Source organism: Colossoma macropomum, unplaced genomic scaffold (assembly GCF_904425465.1).
Source record: "Colossoma macropomum unplaced genomic scaffold, Colossoma_macropomum, whole genome shotgun sequence".
NCBI classification, from domain to species: Eukaryota; Metazoa; Chordata; class Actinopteri; order Characiformes; family Serrasalmidae; genus Colossoma; species Colossoma macropomum.
This window is the reverse complement of record NW_023494791.1, coordinates 37,208,615-37,233,391: the sequence shown is the minus strand read 5'-3', so window position 1 is coordinate 37,233,391 and position 24,777 is coordinate 37,208,615. Positions and strand designations below refer to the sequence as shown.

Here is a 24,777-nt window from a genome sequence, read left to right as displayed (position 1 = left end):
ATAAATTATGCTGCCAGCGTCACTGTGCGCTAAAAACTGCTGCTCTACACAGAAAACTACTGCAAGCTATCAAGAGAACAGCTTTCTGCGATACTGCCAACTGTCCATGTAACTTGCAAACTTTTTTCATTAGATAATTAATATATGTGCTGATGTTCCCAGTTTTATGCCCCTGTTGCTTTAACGCTGCAGTATAAGTGGTGCTTTGAATTGACATGATTAAATTGTATTAAGTGGTTGTATGTGCCTATAATGAATTACATGACTATCTATCTATCTATCTATCTATCTATCTATCTATCTATCATCCATCCATCCATCCATCCATCCATCCATCCATCCCTCCATCCATCTAGTACACCGAAAAAAAAGTTGTTGCATTCTCACGATTCAAATGTGTACATCAGTTCCACAAAAAATTAAATATGTTACATCAACTTATTAAGTCAATTGAGGACTTATACAATAATTATATCGATGTAACATATCATGTTGACCCAATGCACACATTAAAATCGACTGAATTTAACCTTTAAGCAGCTATTTTTTTACGTTTAGTCGAACATGGACAATTGACTTTTTTGTCTTTTAAGTTTAAAAGTAGTCCATAAAAGGCTGCATCCTTTACTGAATTTTATTAAAATCAATCAGAATCATTCTTAAATCACTGCAGTTGAAACACCACTTTTAGATCAGTGCATCGAAGCCTTTTCCATCTGTATTTTTCATCAACCCCTACACGGAAAAACAAAACAACTTATTGTACTTCATTTTCTGTGTGCTTTCCCTTAAAACAGATGAGGCCATTTCCTTTAGTTGGCTCCATTGTAATGCATATGCAGTAATAGCATGCATATGCAGTAAGGGTGGGTTCATAGAGGAAGACACACAGGCCTCCTGTTATGGCATCTGTCTCTGTGCAGATCCCCTCTTTATTCATCACAGCACCATCTGTGAAGCTTCCACCACACTCCATCCTGGGAGGAACACAGACTGTCAAATGCAGTTAAAGACATGCTTCTACACAGGCTTACATTCCTTTAACACCACTAAGGCCACACTAGCACTGTACTGGAAACTGGCTCACAAATTTGCTGCAAATCTTGTACAACATACTAAATTATGCACTAATTATGATTCTGTAGGAAATCTGTTTCAGTGCATTATAAAATGTCAAATTTCACCACAGTGTGATTTGATTTACTGTGTTATTTTTAATAAATACACTAAATACACAAACATGACTGAATGAACTGAAGTCGCATGCAAAATGTATGCAAAAGTTTGAACATGCCTTCAAAATTAGGTTTTGTTGATTTTCTATGTGAAAATAAATTAACACATCCACTATAGGGAAGGAATTTAAATGTGGTATTTGTCTGCAAATTTTAGTACACAATTTTTATTTATTTGCTGAGTTAAATAACAACATAAAACATAAATTGTGCCATACCTCATGCACAGGCCATATGTTAGGTTTTACATGATTCAGCAAATAAATAGTGATTGTGCATAAAAAAGTGCAGAAGTGTGTTCTCTGTAGAGAATGTTTAACTTATTTTTTACTTAGAAAATCAACAAAACATGTAACTTGACAAGTTGCACCCAAACTTTTGCATATGACTGTATCTACACAGCAAATAAAAGCAATATGCCAAGTTTCTTTTGGCTTTTTATATTTGAAATTTTACATTTTATCTTGACAAAAAATAGTGCATACTTTATTGAATGTTAGTGATATTAATTCCGAATAAAAACAAATACAATTGATCCTAACATTCCAAAATGAATACAGTCAAATCATCACCTTCAGATCTTCGCAGTAGAATTTTTGTTATGTACTTTATTGATCCTACATTGGAAATTCATCATTTTGCTGCCTAACTATGCCCAATCTGGGAGCAGCACAGCATTGCTAGCAGAGCAGTGCCACCTGGGGCAGTGGGGGGTTGAGTACCTTGCCCAAGGGCAAAACCAGGTATACCTAGTCAGTTGTGGGATTTGAACCCAGCACACTTCTGGCTGAAGGCTCGTCTCTCCTAATGCTAGGCTACCGGCCAGCCCGCTGCATTTTTTCTCTCTCACAACGCCTGTCCTTACATCAGCTAACTACAAATCCTCCATTCCTGTAACTGGTGAGAGGCACTTTTCGCTGTACGTCAAAGTACTATCCTATCTACAGACTTTCAAATGGCTGTGCAAAACTCATGCTAGCGCCCATGTGTGTGCAAATGCGCAAATGCATATGCATGAGTTTGCATGCATGTGAATGACTGAAAGAGAAGGGAGATCAAAAGTGACCTACAGAAATTTGAGATGCTCACTGTTTATGGGCAGGAAGCTCAGCTAAGAATGTGTTAACGATCCTCTCAATTAGTGGAGGCTGCTAACAAGCCCTCAATTAACACGTGCGTCTTTGTGCTGGCGCTGAATCACAGATTCAGATTCAGATTCGTTTAGTGTCATTTCAGAACATGCTGAACATGAAAGGGAACAGAAATGAGGTACTCAGGTCTCAGTTCGGGTAGTAGCAATAAAAAATTTCAAGAAGAAGGCACAGAATAAACGGTAATAAAAATAAAATACGTAAATAAATATAACTCCATTTCCAAAAAAGTTGGGACGCTGTGCAAAATGTAAATAAAACAAAATGCAATGATGTGCAAATCACTTAAACCCTATATTTTATTGAAAGTAGTACAAAAACAACATATCCAATGTTGAAACAGATACATTTTATTGTTTTTGGAAAAATATTTGCTCATTTTGAATTTGAAGCCAACAACATGTTCCAAAAAAGTTGGGACGGGTACAACAAAAGGCTGGTAAATTTTTGTAATGCTAAAAAAACACCTGGTGGTTAATTAGCAACAGGTCAAACAGTCGATCAAATAGTGCTACAATTCAAGAAAAACATTTTTTTCTTGTTTTTCATCATCTACAGAACATAATAACATTAAAAATTAAGAGAATCTGGAGAAATCTCTGTATGCAAAGGACAAGGCCAAAAAACAGTATTTGCTGGCCATGATCTTCGGGCCCTCAGGTGGCACTGCAATAAAAACAGATATAATTCTGTAGAGGAAATCACTGCATGGGCTCAGAAACACTTCTGTCTGTAAACACAGTTCGCTGCATCCACAAATGCAAGTTAATACTCTAAAACACAAAGAGGAAACCGTATATAAACAGGATCCAGAAATGCTGTCACCTTCTCTGGGCCCGAGCTCATTTAAAATGGACTAAGGTGAAATGGAAAAGATTCTGTTGTCTGACAAATCAACATTTGAAATTCTTTTTGGAAATCATGGACATTGTGTCCATAATCCACCCATCTTGTTATTAGTGCACAGTTCAAAAGCCAGCATTCATGATGGTATAGGTCCGCATTAGTGCACATGGCATGGGTGACGTGCACATCTGTGAAGGCACCATTAATGCTGAACGATATATACACGTTTTGGCAACATATGCTGCCAATCAGATGACGTCTTTTTCAGGAAAGGTCTTGCATATTTCAGGAAGACAATGTCAAACCATATTCTGCATGTATTACAACAGCATTGCTCCGTATTAAAAGAGTCCAGGTGCTAAACTGGCCTGCCTGCAGTCCAGACCTGTCACCACTGAAAACATCTGGGGCATTAGGAAATTAAAAATATGACAAAGGAGACCCCAAAATGTTGAGCAGCTGAAATCCTTTATCAAGCACGAATGGGAAAATATTTCACTTTCTAAACTACAGCAATTGGTATCCTCAGTTCTAAAACACTTACAGAGTGTTGTTAAAAGAAGAGGTGATGAAATACAGTGGTAAACATGTTGCTGTCCCAACTTTTTTGGAATGTGTTGTTGACTTTAAATTCAAAATGGGCATATATTTTTTAAAAAACAATAAAATTTCTCAGTTTCAGCATTTGATATGTTGTCTTTGTAGTATTTTTCTTTAAAATATGGTTTACATGATTTGTGTATCATTGCATCCTATTTTTATTTACATTCTGCACAGCGTCCCCAACTTTTTTGGAAATGGAGTTTTATATAAATACAAGTGTAAAGCGAGCAGTGTGTAAATAGGAATAAGACTATGAAAATCTAAGAGATAAACAAGGTGGCAAAGTTGCAGCCCTGATATAAAACAATAGTAATAATAACAGCAAATTTTTTCAGTAAGATAGCAACTGTCCAGTGAGGGCATTGCAGAATTTTTTGTCTTAAAGTGCAGAATTTATCAAACTGAAATAGCAGTAATGCCCTGATGTGGAATTATAGTCCCAAAGCATCTGAGAAGAAGCCTGGTAGTTCTGGCCTTAAAGATGTGGTGTGTAGGATTTAGTGGCATCTAGTGGTGAGGATGCAGATTGCAACCAACTGAATACCACTCCCTTCCCAAGTGTGTAGTAAAACCTAAGGTGTCGTCCCTGTGTCCTGATTTCGTTTATCGTCTTCATGTTTTTGCTTCTTTGATGGTGAGGATTCATTCTCATTTCTTTTTCTTGCGCCAAATAATAAGAATGATCCTCCGTTTGTCAAAAATTTGGCTTCTTAAACTTCTCACAACACAAAATAGTTAGCCAGCACTTGCAGCAACCACTAATTCTTCTTCTTTCAGCGTCTTTCAAACGGTGCTATAGCACCACCAGATTCAAGCTGCTGCTTGAACATGGCAGCGCAAGGTGGCGGCCTCTGTTGGAAGAGAACCTGCTCATTATGTACATATGAAGGGTTCATTCTAAGCTAACATAAACACAACGATTTGTAGTTACGTGTGATTATACACTAATGAAAACATGGTTTTACATGCTGTATTCCATTTCGGCTAATAGATCCCCCTAAATCTTACACACTGCACCTTTAATGATGCGTAGACTGCTAATTGAAGGCTCCCTTCAGTAAGGAAAGGGTGCGTGTTCTTTGTGGAACCGCGGTGTCTAAATGTCACAAGCACGCTTTGATACTGCAGAAAAGACATGAGCAGCAAAGGAGCCTTTGATCAGACCTGAGAGTATTAAGTGTCATGAGAAACCCGCAGACCTGGAATTAGCCTTTAGGTTTTTGACACTGTCCTGCACTTGTAGGCACTTTGTAGGCCTACATTGCAAAGTTCAGAGACCAGAAAGCATCTGAAAGGTAGCCTATTATCAGGAAAATGAACCAGGACTTAAACTGTAGGCTTAATTTTTCACACACAAAACCTAAAAATCATTAACAAAACTTTAACAAAGGTTAAAGATTGATCAATTATTGGCCTTAAACCATCAGTATAAAGTATACTTTTTCTAATTGTTTATTAATCATTAATAATATGCATGTACTATTGTCAATTGTTTTGTAGTACAGCAGTGAAGTTGCTTTTGAAGGATAGACCTCAATGGGACCAAAAAACCAAAATCTCAAATGGCTCCCCACTCCCTATGTAGTGCGCACAGTAAGGTCTTAAAACAAAGGCTCCTGACCTCAAACAGTGCAGAATGTTGTCTGTAATATGTCAAAGATCCATTTGGGATTCCTTTAAATTCTGTACTGGCTATATAGTGCACTTATTTAGGTGAACAAGCCAAATAACTTAACTCACAATTATGCACTATATAGGGAGCAGGAGGCATTTGAGATTCAGCCTGTGAGACTACTGTTCTATGTACTACTGTACTCAGTACAAGAGGAGTTTGGGAAAGTACACCTTTTATTCAAGTTTTTGGTCGGCTACTTTTCTACTTTGAGCCATTATTTGATTGAAATAACAAGACTTTTACTTGAGGATGGTACTATATCGGATTACTACTATATTCCCACGTTTACAGACAATGTAATTTCGATGTATTTGATTGTTTGTTAACTATTTGTAGGTTAATCTTCAGGGAATACCAAACCGAACTCAAGAGGTTGCTGTGGAGACCGCAGAAGAGCGCGAAAAGACTGAGGAGAGAAGGTTCTAGGTTGCTAGCGTTAGCCAGCCTGTTTAGTTTTGGTTGGAAACTGGATTATAGCTATAAGTTTACAACGGCTTTTAAACCAGTACTGAAACAAACGAAACGAAAAGCTTAAATCTTCTCCAAACTTGCTCAAAATGTCTAGAGCTGTTACTTTTTTATACTAACTAGTTGTTGAGTGGTGACCATACAGCTAACGCTAACAGGGCTAATCGCAGGTTGCTAACGCCAAATTTATATCTATGGCTGAACTTATATCTGCCACGCTCCCAATTTCTCTGAAACTGTAAGAAGTAGCTAGAATAGATAACCTACACGATTATATTAAACATTGTAGATTTAACTGTTACCTGTTTAAAAATGAAGTTTGAAAGACGGAATGCACAAAGCCAGTGTCTCCACCCCTGTAGTGTGTAATTAACTTACTATGGATGTGGACTGTATTACCAGAAAACAATGTAAAACTAATTGTGATTGTAACGTTGATCTTTTTTTCATATTTCAGTGTATCTCATCTGTGTTTTTATATCATGCCTACTGCAGTATGTTTTATGTTGCTCATAGTTTCCTCTTTGCTTCTCCACCTTAAGCTCTGCCTACTCTGTCTGTAAAAGCTGTGTCAGCTATCTTTTCTCTGGGCATTGTAGTCTAATTGCCACTGCTTGCTTTAGCCTACTCCCCTAGATACAGGTGCACAGCAACCGGTGCCCTGACGTAGCAGCAGGGACAGGTTAGGTCCCTCTTGTATCCATGCCTCAGCATTCTGTTGTCTCATATTAGGAACACTGTAAAGTCCCTAAGGAGCCTCATGAGAGATCTGGGGCAGAAGGAGTAGCAGCAATGAGGTCCAGGAGAGCCGTGCCTGTGGTTGACTGCTCTCCTCTCTTATGTTTCTCCAAGCACAACAAGGCAGCGGTGCAGATCCGGGAGGACATGAAGAAGATGGTCCAGCTGCCCATGCTGAAGCCCTGGCCGGCCTCCACTGCTGCCACAGGAGGCCAGAAAGTGTTTGGTATCTCCTTGCTGGATATGAGAGAGCTGGGCCTGTTGAAAGATGGAGTGCCCTTGGTGGTCAGGAGCATGGTGGAGTACTTGAGACGGCATGGTGAGTAAAGGGACAGACCAAAGCTCATTTGTTGTCATTTGTATTAGCCATCCTCTATTCCCTTCATCAGTATCTGACCGCAGGACCATTCTTGATATAACAGCAGTGCGGTACGGTCGCTAACTGTGGACCTATGAGGGTTTCTAATAAAGTGGCCAGTGTAGAGTCAAAACAAAGGGCAGGAAACTTGACCTAAGGTCAACGAAGAAGACTTGACAGTAACTTGTCTGAGTCATTTTTTCAGTGGTGCATTATTGACAAACCCAGTCATCTGATACTCTTATCACAGCCGGCATGGTTGGTCACTGTGTGCATTGCAGATTAGTAGTCATGTCTAGCAGGTGGCGTGTGCTGTTGCTAAGGTGAGCAAACATCCCATTATTTTAATATATAATTCATATCTAATGTGTCCATATTCTGTGCTAACTTATGTCATAATGTGAGGGAACCTTAGGGTTATTTTTCAGTTATTCATTTTAGATTTATTGTGCAGTAAGTACAATGAAACTATGTAAGAGATCTGAAATGTGGGCTCACATACAAACATTTACAAGTGTTAACAGGGTACCAGCAGCTTAAAGGTGCCATCTGGGGGATTTTTCACATGTGTGTAATCATCATGTTTTGTGAAATAATCCTCATAAGTCAATTTACTAACTGTCATGTATTTTGTATCGCTGGGGCTCTAGTCGTTGTTTCTAAATTGTCCTGGCCAGTCAGACTTGGTGAGAGATTTATAAAAATTCAGCAGAACAGTTTGTGTATTTGTGTAATGACTTATTTGGTGCACTGACCACGGAGTAAATGTCAAGCCCGGCCAGCTTGAACACACCAAATGTTTGTCAGTGTTAGGAAATGGATCAGTGGTTCACTGTGTTGCAATAGTTATCCAAACTTGGCGACCCTGTTTTTGGGGTGTTTACTGCCAACATGAGTTGGTATGAGAGTTGCCACATTACCAAGATTCTACAATCTTCTTCATTTAGTACCTAATACAGACCTTTTTTTTATTTTCCACACTGAAAAAAACCTGTTGCTTTGAATTTACTAGCTTCACATCTGCACATCTGTTCTACATGAATAAAATACATTAAATCAACACCGTTCTGATTAAAAGTAAGAATGAATGACAGTTATTGTGTTGATATATTTAATTCACGTGGAACCAGCATATATAATTGAATCAAGTAAATTCAAAGCAACACCTTTTTAAGTGTAGAACAATACAGTTTTCACAAATTGCACTTTGACCAAAATGGTCAGTGTCAATATATGAACTGGCAGATAGGTCGAGTTGTGCTGTTGTTGCCTACCAACCAGTTATATCTGAGGGCAAATAATGTTGAGCTTAAAATGCTGAGAGCGAACTCAAACAAATGCCATAAAGACCAAGTGCAAATTAACATGATTGGCAGTGCAGTATGCTATTAGTTCTGAATGAGGGGATAAACATGGACACAGTTCAAACAATAAGAAAATAAAAACTCAACAATTGTTCTGAAGAAGCTAAGATTGTTGTTGAAGAGGTGCTATAGTTGCTTTCCAAATATAGCCTACAGTTAACTCTTGACTTGACTTGTATGGGATGCAGTGTTCGTGTCTTGTTCACCTTTCCACTAACACCTACTTGAAAGAAAGAGCCCATTAATAGTCAAATTAAATATACAAAGTTTAGTTTGTATATGTCACTGAGATATTTCTCTCAGGTGAGCAATTTTGCAGGGGTTTAAATCAGAATCTTTTGAAACTAAAGATTACCAGCGTTTTTTCATAGGCAGCAGTTCTCAGTGTTCTCCACTGGATGGCAGTACAGTGTTATGTCTGAAAGACTCCACCAGTGGTACCCTGCGGCTTCTGGAACATTACAGCATAGTACGTGCTGTGAATGTTTTTTTTTTACAACGGAACATGCCTAAAGTGATTTAAGGAAAAGCAGGGTACAACCTAAAACATTTTTTGCTAAAATTTTAAAAAAATATTTGAGCAGAATTGATAATGTAAATTTTATGTAAGCAATCTTAACCACTTTGCTTCAAATGAAAGTGAAAAACTTGTTTACGTAACATACCACTGCAGAAGAAAACCTCGTATCTCCATTGTTTTTCAGTTTTTGACATCAAGTCTGGTTCGATTGACTTACATTAAAAGTAAAGTAGGTTTTTTTCCTTCTCCTGTAAAGTTACCATTTTGGAGATACAAGGTTTTCTTCCAACAACAGCGATATATAGCAAGTTTTTGGTGTATCTGTAAATAAAAAGTTTTCTTTTAAATCTTTACTCATGAAGGGGGGGATGGAATTCTCTCATTGCTTAACCTGGGAGGTCAAAACAAAGCCCTGTCATGTAGTGGCTGTGCGTTGGCCTGGCTGGCTCTCACTGTGAGTTGATTATAAGCTTCAAAATTGTACTGTATACAGTCATATGCAAACGTTTGGGCAGCCGTGGTCAAATGACATGTTTTGTTGATTTTCTAAGTGAAAAATAAGTTATGCATCCCCTACAGAGAACACACGTCTGCACAATTTAATGCACATTTGAAGTTTATTTGCTGAATTTAATATATTTGGGGAAAAACATAAAATGTGGCTTGTACAAAGGTTATAGCACATTTTAAAATGCTGTTCTAATATGTTAAATTTAGCAAATAAATAAAACAAAATTTTGCTTGTTTGCTATAGATGATATGTTCAATTAGAAAATCAACAAAACATCAAACATTTTGCATACAACTGCATGTGAATTCTGTCACACCAGTAAAAAAAATTACATTAATGGTACGAAACCGCTTTTCAGGGTGAATCTTGAGAAATATCTGTCCTGTTGCTGAGAAAATTCACAGATAACATTGCTATGGGAATACGAGATGACAATGAGAAAACCAGAGAAAGCCACATTCTACTTGAATTTGTTTAACCGCATAAAAAAAATCTGTTACTTCTTACCCTGTGTTAGGTGGTGCGCTGTGCTCCACTACTAGGTACATAGAATGACATTGTGAAGAGGCCAAATACAAGCATACCAAACATGTTAGGAACAGACGTATGTTCTACATCTTTTAATGTCATGGAATATTGCAAACAGAGACATTAATAAAGCACAAGAGGTTCAGTACACTCGGGTCATCACATTTCACGTTTAACTCTCTGAACACCACACAGACGCTAGTGAGAATGACGCAGAGTCATGTTATGTTCTCTATGTTTGCCTTTGCGTCTCTTAGGGATGGAGCAGGAAGGCCTGTTCCGTGTGAGTGGCAGTGTTCGTGCAGTGGACAGTCTGAAGCAGAAGCTGGACAGTGGGGAAGATTTGGACCTTCAGCAGGAGGCTGAGGTCTGCACTGTGGCGAGCCTGCTGAAACAGTACCTGAGGGAGCTGCCTGAAGGCCTTGTTCACTCCTCCATCCACTCCACACTCATACAGCTCCATCATGGTGAGCCAGTCAGAAACACTGCCAGCTCAAAAGCAGAGACCAGCAGCTGTTGCTATGGTGACTTTCTATTTGTGATGTTTCTATTGTGTGTTTTGGGAGAGAAAGACCACAGAAATTCAAAGTTTGGTTTATTCTCACAGTAAAGGATTATGTGTGATGTGGTACCTACCTCACACTTTCTGGAAACACAGTTTACTGCGTGCTGGGAGAAAGCTATATTCACCCCCTTCACCCTGTTAAATCAAGTTTTGGTTTAGTCCTACATTAAAACAAGCTTGTAGATTGCATGTAAGGGGTTATCCAAAGGGACAATATTATTTTATCCAGTGTTATGATGTCTATCAGTGTGCAGGCCGATTTTGTATACCTTCTGTTTTATTTTTTATTTTTTTAAATTCCACAATATATTTTTAAAGATTTTTCCAATATATATTTTTTCTGGCACAAACATAAAAAATATATGTATTTGTAATGTAATTACAGTAAAATAAATACAGATAAGAATAACATAAAGTAAAAAACTATAATTATTATCACAACAAATAGGACATAAAGCTTTATCATTGTGCCTGTGCAATGATAGACATCATAGTATTATTATTATTATTCCTAAATATATTTCATATTCTCACTGATTAGTTTTTTAACTCACATTTTTGCTCACATGGCTGGTTTATTGAGTTTGACAGTTGTTTCACTCGTAATTACTCACTGAAAAACAAAGTAGGTCAGAAGTCTGAATTGTTGTACCATCCAAAACCTCCAACTGCTCTTTAGAGCTACTGCTGTGATTCGGGTCAGGGTTGTGCTTTGTTTTACTGCGTTTATTTTTAGCCCCCCTTGAGTCACTGTCTAAACACACGGGTTCTGCCATCAGAGGCTTAGCAGGAGGGCCCGTCTCTTGAAGCATCAGCGTATGTTTGCCTCCCTATGATGCTCAGTTAGTGACCCAAACTGCAGAAAATGGCCATCGGAGGACAGTTCGCCCGCTGAGTCTATTTGTGCCAGCTGAGAGGCATTAGAGCAGATTTGTGTTGCTGAGTGAGTAGCCTGTGGGTGTAAAAGATTAGATGAAGTTGTAATAAACGGGCCTGTTTGTCTAGGCCTGGAGCCAGTGGATGCATTACAGGACACGGCTGTAGCAGAACCTTTCCGAGCCCACAACAGAGATCAGCACTGAGGCTTAAGTGCAGCAATGGCCTTTCCATGTCAGATGGAGTATGTGGGGAAAGTAGAGCGTGGGGTCTGGGGGGATTTATGAGGAGTTTGAAAAAGGCATCCCAAAGTCATTACTTTCTTCATCTGTGGAGCGCATCACAGCTTGTCTCCAAGCGAAGTTGAGACAAAAGTATTTTCTTCACAGGGTTGGTAACCTGAATATGCCTCAGGCAATACTCCCTCTCACTCTGTCTATCTTTCTCACGTCACGTCACCCTCTCTCTCTCTCTCTCTCTCTCTCTCTCTCTCTCTCTCTCTCTCTCTCTCTCTGTCTCATTTTTTCTCTCTTTTTCAAGTCTGTCTGTGCCAGTCTGTCTTCTCCTCTCTCTTTCTCCCTCTTCTCCAACAACCAGTCTGTCTCACTGTCTTTCACTCGCTTCTTTCTCTCTCTCTCTCTCATGCTCCTCTGTCTCTCTCACTCCTCTTTGTCTTTCTCTTTCACTCCTCACTCTCTCTTGCTCCTCTCTCTTTGTCCTTCTCTCTCTCTCTCTTTTTCTTTTTCTTTTGCTCCTCTCTTTATCTCTCCCTCCTCTGTCTTTCCCTTTCGCTTCTCTCTCTCTTGCTCCATTCACATTCTCTTTGCTCTCTCGCTTTCTTTCACTTTCTCTCTCTGTATTGTCTATCTCTCTCTCTCTCTCTCTCTTGCTTCTCTTACTCTGTTTCTCTTGTTCCTCTCTCTCTCCTCTCTCTTGTTCCACTCTCTTTGCTCTTATCTGTTTTGCTTCATCTCTTTCTTTCACTTTCTCTCTGTCTCTATCTGTGTACCCATCACTTTGTCTATTTCTCTCTCTCTCTCTTGCTTCTCTTACTCTGTTTCTCTCATTCCTCTCTCTCTCCTCCCTCTCTTGTCTCTCTCTCTCTGGGGCATACTAAATATCCTGCACAGATGGTGCACCTTAGGTGTCAGGAAACAAGCATAAAAGACATGTTTGTATTAGGTGTCAAAATTTGTGTTTGCAGGTAGTATTTCACTGCGGTGGATCACCTTTTACCACTCACTCTACATGTTACCATCCCTCACATGACTGAATCTTGGAATTTCCTCCAAATGAGGACATGAAATTGGATTAGACCTTCTAATCATTAAAAAACTGAGTATTGCTCTCTTGCAGTATTGCATAGTGAGAAATAGTCACCTTAGTCTTTTATAGTCTTACTTACTTTATTGTAGTCTACTTAAGTGTTTCAGAACAGGATTTCTTAAAAGAATACTGTAGAATTTATGTATGCTACATAGGGTTGCATAATACATTGTTTGTTAATACCCATCACAATGTTGGCATTTGCAGTACCGCTATTGAAGAGTAAAGTAAATTAAAAGTAAATTAATTTGGTCAAAATGCACACCATTCTTTAACCATATCACATTATTGATTCATGAGTGCATTACTAAAGAATTATAAAGCATATCGTAATTGCAATCATTGGTGTAATAATGCTCTCAGCCCACAATTCTATTCGATTTACAATAGTGGGTTCACAGTTCAGTGGTCTCACTAACAAAATTCGAGTAAAGAAAAATGATAAACATAATAAGGTTGTTGCACAACTTATTAGCAACACTAGAGCTGCGAGGCAGGAGGAGTGCTGGAGTGATTGTTGTTGATTGATGGTGATTTTTTGCGGACCTTGTTGTTCAAACAACGCATTTGCGTTAGACGGCCTAATTCATAGAATGTCTTTTCTCGACGATGCATCGTCTCATCTTCACGATGCTCGTTGTCACAGCTTTGCCTTGCAATATCACAATGCCACAATACATTGTAAGGCTGGCTTTACACAGTGAACCTGTATGCAACTAGTTGCATGTTATGAGTTGCCTGCAACGTAAATTCTATGCAACTTCACAGATACACAAAGTAATTGAAAAACAAAGTTGCACACAACACATTCAGTTATGCTTCTAGATATCCAAATTAGCAGCTCATATTTTTTGATACACTATTATTTTCGCTGTTTGTCCACTGATCCGGTGAATTCAGTGAGTTGAAAGTATGTCATTTGCTGTGATGCTCAAATAATGTATTACAGCTGTTTTGGCTGACTTTCCATGAAACTTGCTTCATTAAGTTGAGACAATTACAACTGCTGTGGCTGAGTTTTAAATGAGTTGCAGGATGCTTTAAGTTGCATGAAACTTTTACCATGTAAAGTCAGCCTCACACCCCTAGGTTGAGTATAAAATCAGAATGCTAGTAGTTTGTCTTGTGGTACATCAGCGCCTCTATTCTAATTGTACATTGCCCACTGTAATAGCCGACTGGGGCTGTCACTGTTACAATGACTCAAGTGTGTCTTACCTTGCAGCTCTCCCCATCAATTCTGCAGAATACATATACATACACAAGCTGCTGCAGCTGTTAAAGCCACCCACCCAACCTCTTTCCTCAATAACTCTCCTTCCTGATTTCCTGGTCCACCTTTTGACCCTGTTAGCAAACTCATGCTGACTATGCTGGCTGTTTCCTGTTTTGGAGCTTTCTCTGACTTGTTGGCCCCTTTTATGTGAGAAAAAAATGCACCCTTTAGCTGCATTTTTGAGTCTGTTTAGTGGAGAGGGTTGTGGGCGGTCCTAACATGGCAATTCATCTGTCCAAACTTAGACAAATGTAATATTTTTGGATTCGGCAAAGTAGACAGCCTGTTTATTATCTTTTGTCATTCTTTGTTTTTTTTTAAACAGAATCCAGTGAGGATGGTTTCTGTAAGGATGTGCGTGAGCTCCTGCTGCGGTTGCCAGACGTTCACTACAGCGTCCTGCGCTACCTGTGCTATTTCCTTACCCAGGTGGAACAGCAGCAGCACCTCAACCGCATGACTGCACTCAACCTGGCAACCGTGTTTGGGCCGAATGTTTTCCAGTGAGTGTAACACGGCTGAGGAACTCCACACTAGGAGGACAAACTGTGAGAAATTGTAAACTAGTCAAGGTCTAGATCTAGTATTGATGAGTAATGCTACTTTTGGTTGGCAGATTTAAGCATTCTGCAGAAGATGACTAATGTTCAGCTGCCTAAACTGCCTTTTAAAAGTTTCACACCATATTTGGGCAGCACATATGAATGCACATCCATCCATAACAGAGAGTCTGAGGTCATTCGGGTAAAAGTATTTGGCTTATTTGCAGTCATTTTAAGTATATTTCAGTAGCGCATCCTGATGAAGGTAATCAGCAAATAGAGGTTTTATGGTTTTATTCTGTGTGTGTGTGTGTTCCTGTTTTGTTCATCTGGTCCTTTGAACGTTGGATATTATGTCCCCATTGCACTCAGTCTAAAGCCGTAAACAATGTGTGTTTATGTATCTTTAAGTTCTCTCGGTGACTTTTATATTCTCTATAGTGCTGAAAGGACCACTTATGTCACTAGGAGTCTCTTGTTAGTAGAGTTCAAATATTATTTAATTTCCAGTCAAAACAGCCATTACATACAAATTATTCCTTTTTCAGTGTCAAAACCACTGAAAACACAAAAATGTAATAGAAAATCTAGCACTCACCCTTTACTTTTGTGCCCTCTACTGACACTTTGAAAAGAATGGAAGATATAATAAAGACAAGGGGCAGACAGACTAAATCCTGAAAAAAACTGATGTCATATTTAGTTGTTGAGGCTTCTATGTAATTTTCTATTAAATGTATGTTTCCTCCTCATTTCCTGACGCTGAAAAATGAATGACTTCTACTTAATGGCCGTTTTGACTGAAAATAAATGAAAGGGTGGTCTGACAATTGCACAGTACTGCATTTGAAATAATGTTTGGGGTGACTTTGCTTTTGCTAAACTGTTTTATAAAAGCAATAGACCACTCAAAGTTGTGTGCTATTGTGAATAACATCACAATGGTGTTGTTCTACTGCAGGTCACAGCCTTGATGGTATTCATGATAACACATTCCATGTTTAATTACTTAAATGTCTCTCTGTACAGTTTATCACAAATTTCACAAAAGAATTGGCACATTTTCAGTCACCTTTTGATGTACAATGTACTGGTCCTTGACCTGCAGCCTGTTCTCAGTCACAAACATCATTTGCACGTCTAAGGTCATGACTTTAAATTACTCACATGTTATTTTCAAGCTCACATATATTTTGAACTCTAACTAGTATGTGGCCCTAAGGAGGCCCAGTGAACCAACATGTTGTTTTGCCTTATGTTGTCCAGTAGTTTAGGTATAATTAGGCCTCACACACAGATTAGGTCTCACATACAAATAAACACACACAGCTGTCCAGCATTTGCGAAACTTCTACAACATTATTTTCAAACTCATTAGCAGTCAGGGGGCCACAGTGCTTTGCACATTACTTTGCATATGCCTAGCAGTCGGCGCAACCTCAAATAGTAAAAGCCGCAACACTGTTATTGAATTTAGCTATATTTGCTCATGTCATTTTGCCTTGCTGCTTGCTGGCATCTTGGCTTTTACCAGTAAGTCTGCATCAGTCAAATGACTGTTCACATTTAGTTCGTCATTCATTTTGTCATTCAGGTGTATGTTGTTGAAGTGGTGAGACAGGATTGCACTTTTTGTTTGGACTTCATTATTTTCACAAATGTGCACAATGATCTTATTTTACGGCAGCTTGTTGGTTCCAGGTATTGTTATTTTTTTGACATACTTTTTTTTGCTTTCAACTCCCTCAGTTTAGATGTAGCTCTGAAATGAGTGCAGCTTTGTCATCTTCCCAGAAAATTATCCATTTCACATTTCGCTAGCCAAAAGTACTGCAAAAGTACTGAGACCACTAATTTTAGTAATTACAGGTGCTTTTCCCATCACTCTCCTAAAAACAACCTTCACTGGAAGCTGCTATGGGCATGAACTGCATTGATCGTGGAGTAAATCAACTTAAAGCACTATAGACAGGCCTTTTCTGAGTGTTGTGTCATCACACAATGCAGTGAATAGTACTGTGCAAAAGTCAGCCTTTCTAGAGCAGCCTTTCTAGAGTCTAAACTTGTAATTTGTATTACGTGTTTTAGGTGTAGACAAATATCCTTGCAAATTAATTAGAATCAGAATTAATTATCTAATTTTACTGTTGCATAATAAATATTCAGCATTGTATTTGTATCTTTTGAAGACAGTGTTCTGCTATGCAACTCCAGTGCTGCAGGGGACAGTATTCCAACATTGTTATCCTCATCTAAAGCATTAAAAAAGACTAAAAGTGATATTTAAAATTGGAGGATGTGTTACTCCATGTCAACAGAACAGAAATTTTAACCATATGGAGTGGTAGTTTCATCTCTAGTTTGATTCTCTTTTAACTAAACCCCGTCCACCATCCAGCCATAAACAGTAAAACAAAATTTTCTTGCCTTTTTTTTGAAAAGGCACAGTTTGGTGCTTTGCACAGAATGTAGCAGTTCACTGATGACTTGTTTCTATTTCTTTCTCAGTGTGTCCCCAGGTTTTGATGGCATGCAGGAGCAGAACGTCTGTAATAAGATCATGGCCAAGCTCATTCAGAACTACACTGCTATATTTGAGCCAGACAGAGACGAGGAGCAGCCTAAAAGCAAGGCAACAAACATCATTGTAGTCAAAGTGGGTGCTAATAATTCAGCTTTCTTCGCTTTGATTTACTACCCCTCAGTCATGCTTCATACATTTTGCAAGATTCTTGCTCATCCACCCATCTGAGACACACATTGCACACAGCAGCGTTTTTCTCTGTCTCATGGCGACAGAGTACAGCAGAGACTGAGCCAAATCTGTGTATAGATGCAGGACTCTGAAGGGGAAATGCCCTCTGTACTGAGTGACGTTGCTGGTGGCGAAGCATAAAACATGTTTTCTTCTGCTGACGCAAACAAGGATGATGTTGAGCCTGTTTGGGTGAACAGTATTAACCAGAGCATTAGTTAACAAAGGAATCATAAACACTCATTTACCCCAGAGACACCTGGGGTCTGTATGTGCGTCTGCCATGTTGAAATACATGGATTACAGTATATTTGGTTAAGTGATTACAGTACCGTGAAAAAAACATTCCTAATTTCCTCTATTTTTGCATATTTGTCGCACTAAATGGTTTCAGATCCTCATATTGAATGTCATGCAAGACAAAATAGAACATGAGGAAACACAAAACAATATTATTAAATGATATTTCATTTATCAAAGGAAAACAATTGCAACACCTATATCACAAATGTGAAAAAGTAATTGCCCCCAGTTTTTCACATCAGTGAAATTTTGGTCTACTGTTCTTTGCAGAATTGCCTTAATTCAGCCACATTGGAGGGCTTTCGAGCATGAACTGCCCATTTAAAGTCCTGCTGCAGCATCTTGATGGCGTTCAAGTCAGGACTTTGACTAGGCCACTCCAGAACCTTCATTTTGTTTCTTTTAAGCTATTCTGAGGTGGACTTGGTCTTGTGCTTCGGATCATTGTTTTGTCATGTTCCAATCTTTGTGGAATGCTGTCTTAGTTTTATGCCAGATGTAACAGGACCCTGTTGTCCAAAACCCTTTTTTACAACTCATCAGTCCGCAGAACATTATTCTTTATATATAAGACCAGGGGAGCCATCAGTGTGGTTTTTGGCAAATGTGACCATGTTCCTCCTGGTTAGCAGTGGATGCAACTCTCTCATAGATACCGTTTTTGCTCATTCTTTTTCTGATAGTACAGTCATGTGTTGACCTTACCGGTGGCAACCGGGGCCTGCGGTTCCTGAGATATTCGTCTGGGTTTGTCAACTAAATTTGGTTACTTTGTTGATTGAGTAACTAAGGATGCAAGTACCTTTTCACACAGGAAAAACTGGTGTAGGATAATGTAAATGAAATGATCATTTAAAAACTGTATTTTTATGTTTTTTTAGGTTGTCTTTGTCTTATACTTAATTTTTTTTCTGAAATAATTGTGACAAATATGCAAACAGAAAAAATGAGTAGAGACAGATTTTCATAGCACTGTATATTAGATTACAGTAGATTGGCTATATAGTTATATTGCATCTCGTGCAAAAAAATAGTCCTTTTTAAGTACCTGAGGTTTTATATACGTGGGATAACAAAGATACTGGTATTGACCTTGACAGTTTGTAAATGCATCAGCATTATTATAGACATTAATTGCAGTAAAACCATAATCTTTAAAATAATTCCTTTGCTCAGCATTCAAACTGTCTAATGGAACTGGCTGCCTGACGAGCATGCTAAACTATGGAAACACTTCATCCGCGAGACAGAGATTACCTCACGCCTCTCAGACTAAATAACCACATATGACCTTTGCCCCTACCAGTACCTATCCCTACCCTTACACGTGATTGAGATGGCTCGGGTTTCTGATGTGTTGCCCTATGACATGCCACGATAACTCAGCGGCACCTTCACATAAGTACACCTGCACATGATAACTTTTCCTCGATTACCCACTTAACTACATAACATTTATATTAGTTTCATAGTAGGTACCACATAATTTGTAGCAATCACTGGAGATGGAACCAGTTTGTCAATACAGCAGAAAATGCTGAATTGGATAGTAGCGGAAATGTCAAACCCAATTCTATCAGAAATATTATTTTAATTATATTTGGTATGTATAAATATTAGAATTAAAGAAGTCTTAGACGTTTTTGAACATATTAGAATTACAGTTCCCTTATTTACTTTACAATTAAACCGTACACTTATATTGCACTTAATTGTAATGCGCTGTATTTTTTAAAGAGTTTGACAAAATTTAAAAAGCTGTTGGCTGTGTATTTCTTTTTGTAGGTTTATTCTTGATTAAGCAATTTAAGCATAGTAGTTTTACTAAAACTAGGCACAGCTACATTTACGGGTGTTGTTTTAGTGAAATTAAAAAGGTTTCCCCTGAGGTGCTCTGGAAAGTGAAGCTTTCTTGTGCTGAATGCTTTGTTTGTGGTCATTGAGGACAGATGAGCTCATGTGAACTCTTTCTGCTTGTTGTCCTGTTCCAGGAGGCCCACATGGACACAGCATATGAAAAGACGTCACCACGCTCTCCTTCTCCAAAAACACTCACTCCTGTTCCCAGAAAAAAGAAGGTACACGTGTGTGTGTTTTTGTTTTTGTTTGTATGTTTGTGTACTTGCTATCATGCATAATGTCAATGTGGGCTTGTTTGCATGGCAATAGTGTGTTCTCAGTGTTGCATAAGGAGTTTGAACCTTGAGTAGCTCACATATCATCTGTCAGATACACTGATGGCCTGGTTTGGTTGGTGCAAAAGTCAAGCCACATTTGGTAACGCTTTATTTGGAGGCTACCTACATAGGCTACGTTCACATTACAAGCCTTATTGCTTAAATCCAATTTTTTGCTCAAATCCGATCTCTCTGACAGGGTGGTTCACACTCGTTTAGGTAAATGATTCAAATCTGTTATTAATGTGAATGAACCGGCATCCTTAAATGACCCGCATGCGCACATCCTGCTCAGTAACACTCATCACATCACGCAAATAAATCACGTGTGTCATATGCATCATCAGCAAACAAACTAACGAAGAACAAGCTTTGCTGTGAAGATAATGAACTCTGATCAGCTCTCAGCTGTTCATTGTTAGAGCGAGACGAAGGCGAACAAGGTGAGGTGTTGCTTTTCCACCATTTACAGGCTTTAACTTCTGTTCGGTGCTGATGCCATGGTAACGTTGGCATAAAGGCTCATGCGCCGTTGAAAAAAAGCGCATGAATTCTGATCTGAGCGTTTACAATAAGGTCGCATGGCCACAAATCGGATATGTATCCGATCTAGGACCACATATGAAAGTGGCTCAGGTCGGATTTGAAAAGATCAGATTTGCGTGTTCACACAGCCCTGAAAACATCAGATCACATTAAGGCAAAAAATCGGATTTGTGTCACTTCAACTTGGAAATGTGAACGCAGCCATAGGGTCTTTGTAACTCTTGCATAAGCACTGAATAATGATTTCTAAAGCAGTACTTAAGTATTTGTAAACAACTTATGCCATTAGTTGTAAAGTGAGAAGATAAGAAGTTTTATGAAGTAAATAACACTGTGATATAATTAAAATAAAGTTACAGACATTTGTTTTTCTTATATCACTGTATCACTGAAACAAATAATGGAGTGTATGAGGCCGAGACCTAGTTTAGAACACCATATAACAGTTCTCTCAGTTCATGAGTACATAAGTACAATTTCTGTTGGGTAGAGCTATGTGGCTGCGTACATGAACATCTAACTCTTCTTTAACATTTTTCATGTCTCACAGGCCTCCTTAATAGAACTATAATCAAAATAAACATCACTTTTTGAGGACAGTTTGAAGATTTCCCATAGAGCTGATAATATAGTGTTCTTAACTAGGCCTTATTGGATTCATTACTTGGCAGTGATGCTTTATAATGGTGTTATAAATTGAACAAATGTCTGTCTCTTCAATTTTAGGTCCCTTTTGTCAATACAATGTCATTTACTTCATAACCATCTTATGTCATCTTGCGAGCTGTTCATAAATACTCAAATATTGTTTTAGAAATGTTCACTGCTTGTGCATGTGCTGTGAAGTCTCTGTGTAGGTAGACTTCAAATAAAGTCTTCCTTTTATTCTTTATAGTTTTAATGAAGTGCATTAGTTGTGTACAAACACCTATGATGCGACTTTCTACTCAGCATTACTCTGATCTGCCAATTTTGCCAAGTTTAGTGTTTATCAAGCTCCAACACTCTTACATATTAATTGTCATGTCCTTCATAAGTTGAAGAAAGTGCATTAAAGCATTGACAGCGCTAATCAATGCAGAGCTGTGGTCAAAATCTGGGTAACTCGTGGGCACTGATGTTTTTGAGGGGGATAAAGAAAAGATGTTATTTTGGACCGCAGGACATGTGCTTACTCCTGCACAACATACAAATGTATTCAAATTTAAATTAAAAATAATAATCTTTCACTGAGATCTAGATTTAGATTTTGTCTGGGAAAAACTTGGCACAATGCAAACAAGAATGGTAGGAATATGACTTTAAATTTGCATTGTAAAAAGACAGTTCAGCTTAATAAGCACACTGCATGTCAAAAGGTGTCCAGACACACCTTCTAATCAGTAAATTCAGCGCCCATTGCTGACACAGGTTGTTCAGGTGAGCATGCACAGCTTATAAAAAATTCAGTAGCAAAGCATTGCCAGTAGAATAGGAGTATCTGAGTATCTGCACATGAGGTCAAATGCCAAACTAGAGGAGCTAGAGGAGTATAAAACTCCTCAGCATTGGGATGTGGAGCAATGAACCTGCCTTCTCTGAAGTGATGGTGCACCACTGAATACCTACCTTAGGGATCAGTTGGAGTGATCCAGAGCTAATCATCTAACATCTGTACCTGACCTCACTTATGCTCTTGTGGCTGAATACAACCAAAGCAAATCTAGTTTAAAGCCTTCTCAGAAGAGAAGAGGCTGTTACTGCAGCAAAAAGGGAACAAACCCCCTGCTATGCATGTCCTTGATAAAAAACTTTGAACAAGCACACATCAACCTTTGGATGTATACTGTATCATAAAAATGAACCAAGTGTATGTAATGATCTTGAAATTTGAAAATAAGGGGAAAGTGAAATGTAATGCCATTATACTGATCATGTGCTCTCTCTATCTGTCTCTCACTCTCTCTCTGAACATATATATATATAAAAGGCTGACTGAGAGATATAAAAAATATTTTCTTGATGTATAAGATGTGTACGTGTTCAGAATCACATGTTTAGGCAGCTGGAGATGGGCTAGGCCTCATGTTTGTGTAGATTCTCTGTATGAACCCTTATGAGCTATGGCCTTCTAGAATGACTTAACATCATGTTATCCTAGCAGCCACTGTGCTGCTGCTGATTCCTAGGAATTTTACATAAATTCTACTTTATCTACTGTCAAGAAAGGCATCCTATTCAGGGGTTGTTGTCTCATATTTGTAGGTGTTTTTATGGCCATTAAAATTCCTACAACTGTCTTAATTTCATTTCTAGTTGCAGCTAACAGTACTCCAGCAGTTAATGTTTTCACCTCCAAAGCTGTTGGGAACCCAAGGTCCAGTCTGTTGAGTGGTTTTATTGCCTTTGAGGTCTCCTAATAATCATGGTCTGATCATTTACTGTTCTGTTAAGGCCACACGGAACAGTGAAGGAGAAGACAAAGATTCACCAAGAGAAAAAGAGTCGAGCCTCGCAAACCCTGCAGCTATGCCGAGAAAAAAGAAGGTAACAGTCTTCACCATTTGCATTTTCAGTGGTGCTTAAGAAAGAGCTGAGCAAGACTTTTTGGCAGTTTGAATTAAATTATAGTCATGCTGTTTTATCTTGATGCAAGCTTAATAGACAGTCCATTCTGATCCTTTCTTCTTAATTTATTACCTACCTTCCTTCCCAGCATGTGAGAACACACCTTAAAACACTTCAACCTTGCAAAAGTCTCTTGGCTCTAGTTTGCACCAGCAGGTGGGAGCTGACTGTGTTTATTTACACCCCCTCCCTTAAGCCTAGTGGTTTTATCATCACCTGACTTTATTTTGATGCTGTGCTCTGAGAAAAAAAATCTGCTAGTTTATAACCTCTTCAACCACTTTTCCACTTCCTGGAGTTGCAAGGTCAAGGAGGTCTTGGCAGACACCAGCTTATGCAATGTTTTCGTATAAGGTTTGAAATCCAAAACTTAAAAAACTGTTTGCTTAGACTGGTGGTGTTCAGCACTTCTTGCTGAGCCAGCCCAGATAAGGGCCATAGGAAAGCACGGTGATACCTGATGGCCAGCATAGTAGGCCGATTGAGAAATGCTGATGGAAAAAAACAAGAGGAGATGGTGGTGAAAAATAAGCTCAGCTCCAGCTGAGGAGATGTTTGCCATCACTAAAGGGGTCATTGAAATCATTCATCTTAACACGTAGCAAGACTGGAACTGGCTTACTTGGATTACACTTTATTTTAGGTTCTTCACTCAATAAAGAATTCATACATTTGGGTTATAACTCATTATTTGGCTTGGCCATGCAGGCTTGTACGTCTAAAGTGATGGCTGTTTTTAGGATTGTATGTAGTGTTAATATAATACAAACTACAGTTAGTATCCTTTATTACTGGATAATAGAGTCACTGTCTGGAACGTCAACGTTATCTGTTTGCTTCCTGGCTACTTCAGTGTTTCCTTGTCTCAGTGTTTTCCGTGATGGAATTCATTTCCACAGAATACACTAATTTGTGTGTTTTTTTCTGTACAACAATACAGCTCTTTTTAAGCTTATTGTATGTTGGCAGCTTTTTGAGTAGTGAACAGGTGGATCATGACATCATGTGACATTTTTAATAGTAAACCATGGACTGATACTTTTGTAATAAATAATAGAATTAAAATTAAAGAAATAATAGTCGATTGATAACAATGTGTGCATTGTTGAAGACTATTGTGTAAACCTTACCCTGTCAGCCCAGCCAATCAAGCTAAGGCCACGAAGGGCCAAAATTAAGACGGTCAGAACAACAAAAACATGTTTATCATATATACGTTGTATTTACAGTTAACAAGTATGCTTTAGTACCAAAAGCAGCCAGGTATTGCTTTGAAACTAAATATATATTAACACTCTGACATCACTATGACATCATCCTAGGTTATATCATTAGGTACTGTTTATTAGCTACTGCAATGATTTTGTAATGGCAGCTTGTTTAACACACTATTTATTTATTTATTTAAGACCTTATTTTATAGAATATTAGCAAACTTTTAGCCAATGGAAAACACTTATTACTCCAGGTGGACCAGCTCAGCAGGGGGGCCCCTTGGCAGTTATAGTTAATTGATTGTGAAAATTGTGAAAAAAATGTCAAAATCTGATTTGTCTAATTAGTTTAGTGTTTGATCAAACAGGTTTGTTAATAGGAAAAAAGACAAGTGCAAGTCTAAGGCAAATGGCCACCTGGCCCACCAGCTCTGCTTTTTTAGTGGTCAGAATGTGAAATGTTTTGGTCAGGGGCACAGGGCAATAAGAAATGTCTACCCCTAAATACCCAGTTGCCTATTTGGATTACCCTAAAACAAAATTCACTACATAACTTAACCAATTAACTGGAAACTATACACATAAACTTGTCT

At 38.5% G+C, this 24,777-nt stretch overlaps 1 protein-coding gene across 8 annotated transcripts in view; it reads left to right on the top strand.

The window, feature by feature from the left end:
- The window catches only part of fam13a (family with sequence similarity 13 member A), a 78,006-nt gene that overhangs the window by 4,142 nt on the left and 49,087 nt on the right, over positions 1-24,777 (top strand). For 6 of the 8 annotated variants that reach the window (XM_036574980.1, XM_036574978.1, XM_036574977.1 and 3 more), the window contains exons 1-6: positions 6,771-7,035; positions 10,255-10,464; positions 14,366-14,543; positions 17,091-17,238; positions 19,632-19,718; positions 22,797-22,889. In XM_036574980.1, the coding sequence (XP_036430873.1) occupies positions 6,771-7,035; positions 10,255-10,464; positions 14,366-14,543; positions 17,091-17,238; positions 19,632-19,718; positions 22,797-22,889 (981 nt within the window). Of the gene's footprint in view, positions 1-6,770; positions 7,036-7,332; positions 7,398-10,254; positions 10,465-14,365; positions 14,544-17,090; positions 17,239-19,631; positions 19,719-22,796; positions 22,890-24,777 lie in introns of those variants that run through there. The other 2 variants (XM_036574976.1, XM_036574981.1) reach the window with 2 other exon arrangements.